Source organism: Mastigoproctus giganteus, chromosome 2 (genome assembly GCF_048544385.1).
Source record: "Mastigoproctus giganteus isolate SK-2022 chromosome 2, ASM4854438v1, whole genome shotgun sequence".
Lineage (NCBI taxonomy): Eukaryota > Metazoa > Arthropoda > Arachnida > Uropygi > Thelyphonidae > Mastigoproctus > Mastigoproctus giganteus.
In genome coordinates, this window is record NC_143576.1 from 252,352,918 (window position 1) to 252,365,717 (window position 12,800).

Sequence of the window (12,800 nt, forward strand, 5' to 3'; positions counted from 1 at the left end):
CCGCGAAACCGGTGATGTGAAGAGAAGACCTGCATCAGGCTGTAAGAGAGTGACTACGCTTTCCAAGATCGATATTTGAAACTTCGTAATCGCCATGCTAGTGTTCCTGATCTAAAACTGGACTTTGAGATGGTGTTGAAACAAACAAACGAACTATCCAAAATATATTTATTTTGTCTGTAAATTCCGTGGGTTCTCTGGTCGATTATTGTTATTATTAATAGCCATATGGTGCAAGGAAGCCTGAGGCTTATGCTGCACCAGGAAAAAAAAAAAAATCCCGAGTTACTCAGAGAGAGAGAGAGAGAGAGAGAGAGAGTGTGTCAAAAATAGAAGAGAATCACCAAGAGGAGAAAAATGATATCTAGCTCATTTTTTGCCTGTTTGTTGGACGAAAAAACCTTGCTATCTACGCCTGAGACACACTAACTCAGCCACGGAATGAATAAAAGTCCGCTAAAGTTCTTCGCGTCATCAACGGGAAGCTTTTAAAGCTCCCCATTGATGACTCCTGATCTAAAACTGGACTTTGAGATTGTGTTGAAACAAGTGCATGAACTATCCAAAATATATTTATTTTGTCTGTAAATTCCGTGGGTTCTCTGGTCGATTTGCCTCTTTGTTGGACGAAAAAAAAGTGCTATCTATGCCTGATACCCACTAACTCAGCCACGGAATGAAAAAAAAAAAGCCTACTAAAGTTCTTGGCATCATCAAAGGGATTAAAACCCGGTGGTTTTTCCACCTGGTGTGGGGTGGACGGTGTCGATACCACTGTGCTACCTGCGCAGACAAAATTCAACCTGCATGACTCGGATGGGAAGCGATATGTCGAAGATGAAAATCAGAGGCATACCATACAGACTACATAACACCGACTGTAAATGTTCCCAGATGGTCTGGGGCGCCTCCGTGGGCAGGAGCATCAGTGCGTAGCACACGCTTCTTGATTAGACCGGGGTTCGAGCCCATGACCACCAAATACGGAGGATGCAGAAAGGTCAGGGAATGACCATCGCATATCCCCGGAGCAATGTGGCCTTAGTTGCTAATGCTCCTCAAAAAAAAAAAAAAAAAAATCAAAAATCAAATGGTCTGGAGATGCATAACAAGAAAAGGGGTGGAGCGAATTAAGTTTATTAACGGAAGGGTGAATGCAGAAATCTACACTATCTAGGAGGAGTGCCTGAAATCCGTTATTAGGGATCACCACACAGACGTCCAAACCTGCATTTTTTAACAGGACTCAACACCTTTCCACACAGCAAAATTGGTAAGTTTTATGCTTTTAGATTTAATGGTGACGTTGTTTTCTTTTCTCACAAGACTTAAAACATACACCAATATTTTTCATCGTTTTTCTCTCTTAAGGTGCAGTCATACCTCAAAAATGCTGGCCTGGCATTGCAGTGTTGGACTGACGCGGGAAGAGTGCAGATTTTAATCCTATTGAAAATTGCTGTTACATAATGTCTAAAATTGCTCAGAAAGAAGCCAACAAGTAAGATTTAGCTGCAGGAGTGCATTGTAAGGGTGTGGTATCACGAAATTGGGCAACCGTATATCCAGAAGTTAGCATTAGTACAGGCATATGATGCAAGAAAGCGAGCTTATGCAGCATCAACCAAAATAAATAAAAAAAAACCAAAACCGGCTCCCATTTCACCCCTCCGTTCGTTCCAAATGCCTGTCCAGCTCAGCCTTAAATTTATTTAGGCTCTCAACTTCCACAACAAATGATGGAAGTCTGTTCCACCAATCAACTACCCGCTGGCTAAAGGAAAACTTCCGCACATCTATCCTACAACTTTCTTTCCTCAATTTCAATTTATGCCCTCTCAGGTGATTATTCTGAAGAAGAGGAAGAATCCCATCAGCACTGAGCTTGCTTAAACTATTCAAGGCTTTATACACCTCAATCAGATCCCCTCGCAGGTGCCTAGTCTCTAGATATTGCAATTTGCAGAACTTAGGTCATTCTTAGTAAGAGCAACCCTTTGTTCTCCTCACCAATCTTGTTGCCCTTCTCTGTACTCGGTACAGCAGCTCTACATCCTTCTTAAAATGAGGCCTCCAGACTTGTATACAGTACTTAAGCTGTGGCCTGACCGTTGCCTTATACAAGGGAATAATCACCTCCTTATGCCTGCTAGAAAAATTCCTGTATATCATTGACAAGACACCACGAGATACTCTTGCAGACCGTCTGCACTGCTCAGAAAACTTAATATCTGCCTGCACAATTACCCCCAGGTCCTTTTCATTCTCTATCATTGTCAGGTAGTACCACAGAGTTGATACGTTACTCTGGGGTTACTGCTTCCCATATGTAGTACTTTACATTTTTCAATGTTAAACTTCATTTGCCACCTCTCAGCCCATCTGTTCAACTTTTCTAGATCCTGTTGCAGCAGCGTGCTGTCATTAGTGTCCCTAACAACCCTGTCAAACTTCGTATCGTCTGGAAACTTGGACATTAAGCTTGATATACCATCATCAATATCATTTTTAAATACAGAAAACAACACTGAACCCTGAGGGATTCCACAAATAATATTAAGCCCCGAAGAGCAGTGTCCTTTGATTAGCACTCTGTCTTCTTCCACTGAACCATCCCTTTATCCATAGCAGCTCAACTCTATCCATAGAGTTGATGAACTCTATGCCAGATCGTTGCAAGGCTGTAATTGCAGCTCGAGGAGAAACAAATAAATTTGAGGACTTATTTTTCTGATTTACAGTACATAATAATATTAGGTTATTTCAGTCATTTCAGTTTGTATACCTAAATGTGCTGACTGGGCTGGCCTGGTGGGTAAAGTACCTGCCTGGCAACCCAAAGGTCGCGGGTTCGAATCCCTCCTCGGGCTTGGATCGTGAGGGAGATGCATTATGGCCACAAAATCCGATGCACCAACAACTACCAAAAAAAAAAAAAAAAAAAACACCTAAATGCAATAAAATGTATGTTTGGTTGTCATTTGCATGATTTTTCATATTTCCATTAATTACGCATTTTACCATTTGAGAAGATATTTATGCCAATTGGAGCATTATTATTTATGTCAAGTGGAGTCTTTTTATTTATTTCATTCACAGAGATATACAGTATATTCCATCTACAGTATATCCCAACAAATGCATTCAAACATTTTTGCATCCCACAATGCAGCTCAAAACACATTATTTGCAAAATTCACAAGCGATGCAGTTATATTTGTCCGCCATTGTAATTTAATAAATATTTAATCACATGACATCGATGCTAATGTTTTTAAACAATTAACGCATTTTATATATTTTGCAAAAAATGAAAATTTATATTCGCCTTCTTTAATGTACGAAGCAATTCAAGGAGGACTAATATCAACTTTTCCTAATGTGAACATAATTTTAAAAATATTTTTGTCATTTCCTATTTCAAACGCATCAGCAGAACGATCGTTCTCTGTGCTTAAAATAGTTAAGAATTATATTAGAAATTCACTTGGACAAGAAAAATTAAGTAATTTGGAGAACAATTTGTATTGAGAATGGTATCATAAACAGGATTAATTATAATGAACTGATATAGAATTTCTCAGCCGAAAAAAGTCCATATAAAGTAGTATAAAAATACTTCTTGGTTTAAGTGTATGTATTATTTCTGAATTATTCTTCTGGGTTAGATATTTTTCTTATGTCATATAATTTGTTTTGTTGTCACAATAAAATGAAATTGAAAATGTTCTTTATTAGTTTTTTCTTTTTATGGGGCCAAATTTCATTTTGCCTTGGGCTTCATGAGGGTGTAACGCGTCCCTGATGGTAGGACCTAAAGAATACCATGATAGTCACTTAGTGTTTATTGCCTAGTGGCACTGGGAATCTTCCCCAACTCCTCATAGTACTCTGTGATGCGGCGCACAGTTTCCTGTAAAAGCCAGAATATATATATATATAAGTGTAGGGTTTGCATTGTTGCGTTGAGTTGTTCATCTGGCTATTAAGTCGTTTTACCCCCATGTTGGATCTCACGTTGCCCGTCACTAAACCGTGAAAGTAGACCGGGCATTGTAATAGAGGGAAAGAACCCTGGGTAGGCAGCCCCCAGAGTCGCAAGAGCTTTCTAGTGGTGCCTAAAACAAATTAAAAATAATAAATAAATAAAAATGTACTGGAATTGGAATAAGTGGCCTCCATGGGTAGTTGAGGCTGATAGCTTGGCGAGATTCAATGGTCAATTGGATAGGTATCTACGTGAGGAGGGAGTGGAATAGATGGTTTTATTTTATTATTTATTTAATTATTGTTATTTAATTATCTAATTAATTATTACTAGTTTGATTGTGCAGTAAAATCGTCAGGCTTCCTTGCACCGTATATCTAATACTAGCACAAACACTAAATAACTGCATTCCAAGTCTATCACAAACTGTCATACCGAGCTGAAAGTCACTGTTGCGTCGTTTGTTCATTCGCTCTCTGAACTGCACACGTAGAAATTCAAATAACACAGACTATTTTTTGTGTCAAGAACCCCGTCGTGTATGGACTACATCACTACGTCATATAAGTTGTCACGTGTCTACATCAAGCTATATAATGCTTGCGAAAATTATATGAATGTTTGATGTTAGCATCTGTGAATTTCATTTTGTTTTCAAAAGGTAATGTATTTTGAGTTGCTGAAGCAGAACAAAAGTTCTTGAGATCTCGCTTGAAGGATGCAAATTAAACTTGTGGTGTCAAAATTAATTATTATTCGTAACATTGAGTGTTCGCAAATCAGGAGATTATTGTACTGTATTTTTCAATACAGTGTACAGCATTTTATTTTTAATCCACCTCTCTTGAATTTTCCATAGCCCTAATTAGTAATGTGTTTCAAACAACCTTGGCAGGTGGTGCTGCTTGGTTCATGTGTACAGCATGCTGTTTTTATGTAATGCTGTTGTTGGCTGTCTGCGTAATTGTTGATTGTATAGAGAAATGCTATCCACTACCGACGTTGTTGTTCAACCCCGGTGAGAAGTAATTTTGATTGTTGATGATTGTGTGAAATATTTTAAATTACGTAGTGTTCTTACTTCGATATACTTTAATACGTCGTGATTCTATCCCCTACTTACCTTCAGATTCATTAAAACTATTCCACCCAGGGAAGAAAGCGCCTTAAAATATATAATAAACGAACACATTTTGAAATCAGTGTGTCATTGAAAAATAAAAATAGAATAATAATAAAAAAAAAAAAAAAAAAATCTACACGTGTTATCGCATATGCGATGCATCTATGGCTGGTCGTCGATGTGTGGTAGCCTTCCTAACCGAAGTTGTGTATGTTATACACAAAAAAAAAAAAAAAACTTTACATTCCTTTTACAAAGATTGCCGAGTGAATTCTACCGTATTTTACGCCAATCTCGTTTAGAAAATAAAATAATAATTGTAGTCCACTAAAATTTTGTTTACCTTTAAGGTACTGCTTACCATATAGTGAACTTCCGATTATCCTAATTGATAGTTTGCATGCAGTTACCCAGTCTTCAAAGCACAATGTTTGAGTTTAACTCGGATCGGGGTTAAGCATCGAAAGGTACTCCGGATTGTCTGTAAATTGCGCATTTAATGGTTGGTTTTGTACATTTTGGTACAAGGAAAAACCCGAGTTTTTTTTTTGTTTGGTGTGGGGGGGGGGGGGAAATAACTACGCATTCCTTCTTTAAAAAAAGCAAGCGTATAAAAATTTATGTTACTGGTGGTTGCACTTTTGTGCCCCTCGTTTTTGATGTCTATGCAAGTGTGTCTATAAATTTAAGGCTGAGTTGGACAGGCATTTGGAACAAATGGAAGGGTTTTTTTTTTTTTTTTTTTTGACTGATGCATAAGTTTGCTTTCTTGCATCATATGCCTCTACTAATGCTAAAGTGCCCTGTTTGCTCCAATCTAGTTCTTGCCTTTGTGATCAGTGTAATATTGAATCATTTTGGTGACAACATCAGCATGGAAAAACAAACATGAGAGTAGGTGTGTGTTATGTAGGATTTGTTCAGAGAAATAACTACTGACAGGGTAAAGGGAGGGATTTTGTTTTTACAAAGGTTGGGTGAAACTGATCTCTTTAATAAATACAAATGGGAAATGAGAAGTACTCAGAAGCAGTTTTAGAAGCTACTGTGCTTTTCTATTAATCATTTGTGGTCATATGTTGTGACGTTGTAAATTGCAATTTGTTTGATGTCGTTGCTGCTGCCAGTTATGAAATTTGTCTTGCTGTGTTTGCATAATTATTGTACCGTCTAATTTTATTTCATATACAGTAAAGCATCAATAATCTGAACTAATTGGGACCCAGGGTAGTTTGGATTTTCGGACTTATCAAAAATACTGTTCTGGAGGCTAAAAAAAAAGTTTAATAAGTTTAGAAATAAAAACACTAAGTTGTACTTATGTATTTTTATTCATAGGTAACAAAACAAATGGAACTTTCATCCAAAATAACATATGTATAGGCTTCAACAAAAATAATTGCTTATTTTTTGCTGCATCATTTTTTAACTTCGTTTCTTTGCTGCCAGATCTCTCACTCTTTTCAGCAAGAGTAGTTGAGTTGAACAGCATTCTGTTTGTTGATTCATTGTCGAGCCACATTATGTTAAGGATCTGAATATATTGTTACCATGTGTACGCCATATCCAAAATTTTTCATTGCTCCATACAGAAGCTCCCCCACACTTTATCTTGGTATCAAATACACCATGAATTGTCAAACTAATAGAACAAACTTATCTGCAAAAAGATCTAACCCTCCCAAACACTTCCTAGTTCATTTCACAAATATACGTGGTCTCAATTCTAATCTCGGTGAAGTCCATTTCCACGTAGTCTGCCAAATTGGTTAATTCAACCACCGCTCATTTCAGTTGCCCAAATTATTGACTGTATGATTCCTCTTGCCTCAAAGGTGGTACTTGTGCATATGTCCATTCTGATATTCCATGTCAGAGACTTGGTAATTTGGAATCTCCTCTTTTTGATCTTCTCTGGCTTAAAATCTCTCTACCTCATTCTGTCAAATTCATCTGTTGTCTCTACTGTTCCCCAACTCCACTAATCACTTGGAACTCTTTGATTTCCTCTCTTGGGTGCCTCCGTAGCCAGGTGGGAAGGAGCAGCAGTGCGTAGCACACACTTCTTGATTAGACCGGGGTTCGAGCCCGTGACCACTAAATATGGAGGATGCGGAAAGGTCAGGGAATGAACACCGCATATCCCGGAGCAATATGGCCTTAGTTGCTAATGCTCCTAAAAACCAAATAACAACAAACAAACTTCCTCTCTTTGCAGCTTGACTTTTTCCAGTCCAACTTTCCTAACAGTGAGGTAATTTTCCTTGATGATTTTAATGTTCTCAACTCCAGCTGGCTTCTGTTTTCAATTCACACAGACCTAGTTGGTTGAGATGCTGAAGCTTTTCTATTACAAATGACCTCACACAGATTGTTCATTTACCTACCAGAATACCAGATAATCCTAACCATGCAGCCAACATGCTTGATCTTTTTCTCACAAACAACCCTTTTAAGTACATGGTCAAAGTGAGTGGTCCTTTAGGCACCTCAGATCACAACTTAGTGATTGTTTCCTCTCCAGTGGGGCGCCTCCGTAGCCAGGTGGGAAGGAGCAGCAGTGCGTAGCACACGCTTCTTGATTAGACCGGGGTTCGAGCCCGTCACCACCAAATACGGAGGATGCGGAAAGGTTAAGGAATGACCACCGCATATCCTGGAGCAATATGGCCTTAGTTGCTAATGCTCCTAAAAACCAAACAACAACAACAACAACTCTCCAGTGGAGCCTTTTATGTCATGGCTATTCCCAACCTCATGTTGTTTGGCATTAAACAAGAATGCATTATGGGATGACCTATGAGATTTCTTTTCCTTGGTCGGATTACTGCTTCAAAACTTCTGATGTGAACATTTGCTCAGATTCTGAGAGTGAAATTATTCTTGTAGGAATGGAATTGTTTATTCCACATTCCACTTCAAAATCTCGTCCTTTATCTAAACTATGGTTTTCCAATAAATGTGCTAAGGCTGTTCAAGAGAAGAATGTTGCATATCGTAATTGTCTTGTTTCTAATTTTTATTTTCATTTTCTGCCTATACCAGAGCTTGCAACAATTGTAAAGCAGTTATTAATCAGTTGAAACTAAATTGTGAACAGGCTAAGAGTAGAAAAATTGCTTTTTGCCCTAGTGGTAGCTGAGCATTCTGGTCTCTTGCCAAAGCTATTGGCCGCAACTTTTGCCCATGTCAGAACCAGATGGTTCTATTGTCACTTCAGCCAAGGATAAAGCTGACCTGCAAGCATCCCATTTTTCTTCCAACTCGTGTATTAATGACCTCCCTCCATTTTCATCACACTACATTCAATGCCTCCTGTGGTTTTTTGTCAAAAGGATGTCAGAAGGTTTTTGATGAATCTTGATGCTATGAAAGCTCCAGGTCCTGAAGGTATTTCTCCACTTGTTCATGAAACCTGCACTCCTGAACTTACTCCTGTTCTTTGCTGCCTTTTTCACTTTCTTATTCCAAACCAATGCACCATAAAAAATCAAATCAAATCAAAAATCTTATTCCAAAGGTGTTTTTCCTTCTGCTTGGAAATTTGCTCACATCGAGCCAGTTCCTAAAAAGGGTGACAAATTGCTACCATCCAATTATTGTCCCATTGCAATTACTTCTACTCTTTCTAAAGTAATGGAGAAATCAATTAACCCAACTTTTAAACTACCTAGAAACCTTCCGTCTGATCAACGATTGCCAGCATGGATTCTATCAGTGTCAATCCATTGGTGATATTCTGGCTTAAGTTACCCATTTATGGACAAATTCAATGGAAAAGTTCAATGAAACGCAAGCAGTTGTTCTTGACATCTCCAAGGCTTTCAATTGTGTTTAGCATAAAGGTCTTCTAAACAAGCTTCCATCTTATGGTTTGCCAACTGTTTTTTGTAATTGGTTATCCAGTTTTCTGTCTGACTGCTCACTGAGGGTGATGGTAGATGGTTCTGTCTTCTAACTTCTCCACTAATGCTGGTTTTGCCAAGGTTCAGTTCTTTCCCCCACTCTTTTCCTCTTGCATATTAATGTGATTCTTCCATTGACTGGAAATCCTGTCCACAGTTTTGATGATAGCATATTGCATTCCACTTTCCATTTTGAGAAACTTTGCCCTGCTCAATCAGCTTCAACTTCTCGAATATCCATTACCAATTGCTTACATGCCTATCTACAGGTAATTCTCCACTGGGGCAAAAACAACTTAGTTGATTTCAGTCCTTCTAAAACTGTCTTGTCTTTTTCTTGCAAAAAAGTATTCTTCTGCTCCTATGCTTATCTTTGGTGACACTCTGATTTCTAGGCAAGATGTTATCTCTTTTCGGAATTACCCTGACTTCTAATCTCTCTTGGTACAAGCATATTACAAATATTGCTTCCCCTGCATCTAAAAAAAACTTGGTTTTCTCTTTCACTCTCTGCATTACTTTTCTTCCAAACAGCTTTTCATTCTGTATAAATCGCAAATCTGCTCTACATTGGAATATTGTTCCCCTATCTGTGGTGGTGCCCCCAAAACCTCTGACTTCTAGATTCCATTCAGAAGAGAGCAGTTAGGTTAATTAATGACTCATCTCTAATAGAGTTGCTCCACTCTGTCTCATTGACATACTGTTTCTGCTGCATGCCTTTTCTACAGATACTTCTATGGGCACTATTCTTCTGAATTGGCTTCTATAATTCCCACCCTCTCTTTCAAAACAGTCCGAACATGTGGTGCCACCAGCCAACATCCATTTACTGTCTAACTTCAAACTCGCAGAATCAACTTTTCATCTTCCTCGTTTATTCATTCAGCTGCTGTTTTCTGCAACAACCTTCTTTCATACATATTTCCTGAAAATTTCAGTCTACAGAAGTTAAGTCTAATGTCAAATGTCTTCTTTCGTCTTCTGAATACTATAGGTTCTAATACCTCTTGTGTTTGGGGTTTCCATTAAACAAAAACAAATTTAGGGTATTGTTTTGCTAATCTCATACCAAAACGTATAGAAAGGCAGCTTGTGAGAAGGCTTTCATTAAGAGCACAAAGAAAAGTGGCAAAGAATTATTTTTCGCTACTTTTCTTGGTTCACCTGATATGTATGGCAAAGGTAATGACAGCCCTACCATCAAGATCGCTTATAAACTGAATAAATTTTGCATCTACATTGACGCAAAATTTTTAAAAATTAGGATATTAGACTAATCTGTTAATGACTGGGAGTTGCATGATTTTATGATAACTAAAAGGAAGTTGGAAGAGTTTTTTTTTTTTTTTTTTTTTTTTGCAGCTAAAAGTAAATAAGACACTCGGTTCTTATTGAATCTATGTGATTTTATTAAAAGAGCATTCAAACCTTGAGGTATAATAATGAGAGCATATCCTTGTATTCAGGCCAAGTTCATACAGATTGGAGATGTGCAGATGTCTTTCCTTTTCAAAAGGGTGTTATACACCTGGAAATTTGACTTCTGTGCTTGGGAAAATTGAGTCCATAGTCAGCAATTAATACAACATCGTCTGGATAGCAATGGAATTAAACTGCAAATACAGTATGGTTATTTATACACTTAACTGCAAATACAGTTAAGTGTAGATCATGCCTGGCTAACCTAATTAGATACAATAAGGCTGTCACAAATGAATTAGGTGTAAAGAATATTCTTGGTATAATTTACTTAGATTTTTAAAAGCTTTTGGTACAGTTCTGCATGAATAATTGGTACAGTTCTTTTGCATAAATTGAAATAACATAACATTAGTGGCAAGATACTATAAGGGATAAAGGGATGGTTAAGTGATGGAGACAATGGTTATAAGTGGTCAATTCTGTTCAAAAACCATAAGATAAACAGAGTATTAATGTCAGTAATCAAGGTACTGTAACAAGACTTTGTTAAATTAGTCACATGGCCTAAAAAAAAAGGCAATTGAGGTTTAATATAAATGCAAGGTGAGTAGCAGTAATCCCACAGAGATTTGGGGTGGCATGAAACTGAATTTGTTGATAATGAAAGACCTGGAGATAATTGTACAGTCTGACAAGAAGTTTTCCAATTGCATGATCTAATGCAGTTGTATGATTATCGTATTTCAATGTGATAATTTCATTTCATCAACCTTTTTCGGGTTTCCACTGGTTTAATCGCAATGTGATATGAAAGATTCAAGACAGTGTGAATACATATTCCCCCTGTCTGTTTATTAAGTGGCTTTCACTGCATATGCATAGTTTCTAACCAATGTAAGTATTGTTTCTCACTTTTATACCTTATGGCAATTGCTGAATGCAGGTTTATGTAGTGCTCTTGTCGCCAAATATGTTTGGCAATAGTCATACTGAAATCTGTGTTACATATAGTGTCTACACAGATTCACAATTGATCTTTTGAGTTGCTTTTATGCATTGCCAGTGTACCTTGCATTCCATTCTAAACAATTAATTTTGCAACTAGCTCCACTTCTGTGCTAAACATTTCTGTGCTGTGAGTTTTAATTGGGGAATATATGGTCTGTAATTTTCTACCTGGTTTACATTGAATATTATATTGTTTAAATATCTGTCCATCTGTTGAGTACCCTGCATAGAATGGAATTCAAGCTACACCAGCACTGGTAATGCATTCTCTGTCTGGGTCCCTGTCTTGCTAGCATCCCATATTTGTTCAAAATCTGATTTGGGATGACACAGACAAGATTTCTCTGCACTTTATCTACCTCCAGTTCCCTATTTGTTCTTCTATTGCAATAGGACCAGGTCCTATCCATTAAAGTCCAAGCAGTACTATTTTTGTAGGCTGAGGCATGGCATGTGGAATAATCTATAAATTGACTAGCACACACATTGTTTCCTATATAATGTGGTATACAGTTGACAGGTATTTTCTGTGTGCCAAAGTATCAAAAATGGGTCTGTGCATATTCCCCTTCTGTCATAAATATAAATGGAGAGAGCTGATTTAAATAGTTCAGAATATAAAGCATTTAGGGCATAAGCCTCAAGCTATGGAAAAGTCTAGACTATGTATAAGTATAGTGCAAAAGCATCAATAAAAAGTAAAGTAAAGTGCAGCCATTATCAACCCACTGCAGGGTGGAAGCCTCCTCAACAATTCATGCTGAGGGAAATGGACCATAATCTGCCACGCTGGTCCAGTGCGGGTTGGCAGATCGACCGTATTCAGCAGTCAGGGGCTTGAACCCCGGTCTACTCAAAGAGCGTGTGCTACTGCACTCCCGCTCCTGCCCACTCGGCTACGGAGGCCTTCTATTGATGCTTTCACACTATACTTATACATAGTCTAGACTTTTCCATAGCTTGAGGCTTACGCCCTAAACACTTTATAGTCTAAATACATCATACACCATCAGGCATCTCTCATATTGTGGAGGTATACTTCATAACTGTTTTGCCATTATTGCATCATTCAGGTACCTGCCCACTCACCGAAGAAGGGCCAAATAGCCCTGAAATGGTGCTGTCTGGGTGGTGGTATCCATCTGAGATATGGCAGTTACATCTGTATTACAATTGACAATGGATCTACCTTTCAAAGCACAGATGTTATTTTATAACACACATGCTTTTTTGAATGCTTTGTTGTAGTAATGAAAATTATTGCATTTAATACTTTTTAAAATTCATTCCATTCAGGAGGAATGAATACTGATTTGCCAAGTATAATGAAAATATTCTTTCTTCCCAGTTC

General features: G+C 37.8%; 1 protein-coding gene across 4 annotated transcripts in view; it reads left to right on the forward strand.

Moving 5' to 3' along the window:
- Positions 1-4,914: 4,914 nt before the first annotated feature.
- The window catches only part of LOC150090382 (uncharacterized), a 201,624-nt gene continuing 193,738 nt past the window's right edge, over positions 4,915-12,800 (forward strand). For all 4 annotated transcript variants that reach the window (XM_090369095.1, XM_090369093.1, XM_090369092.1 and 1 more), the window contains exon 1: positions 4,915-5,006. In XM_090369095.1, coding sequence (XP_090225221.1) covers positions 4,972-5,006 — 35 coding nt within the window. In that variant the 5' untranslated portion in view covers positions 4,915-4,971. The remainder of the gene's footprint in view (positions 5,007-12,800) is intronic.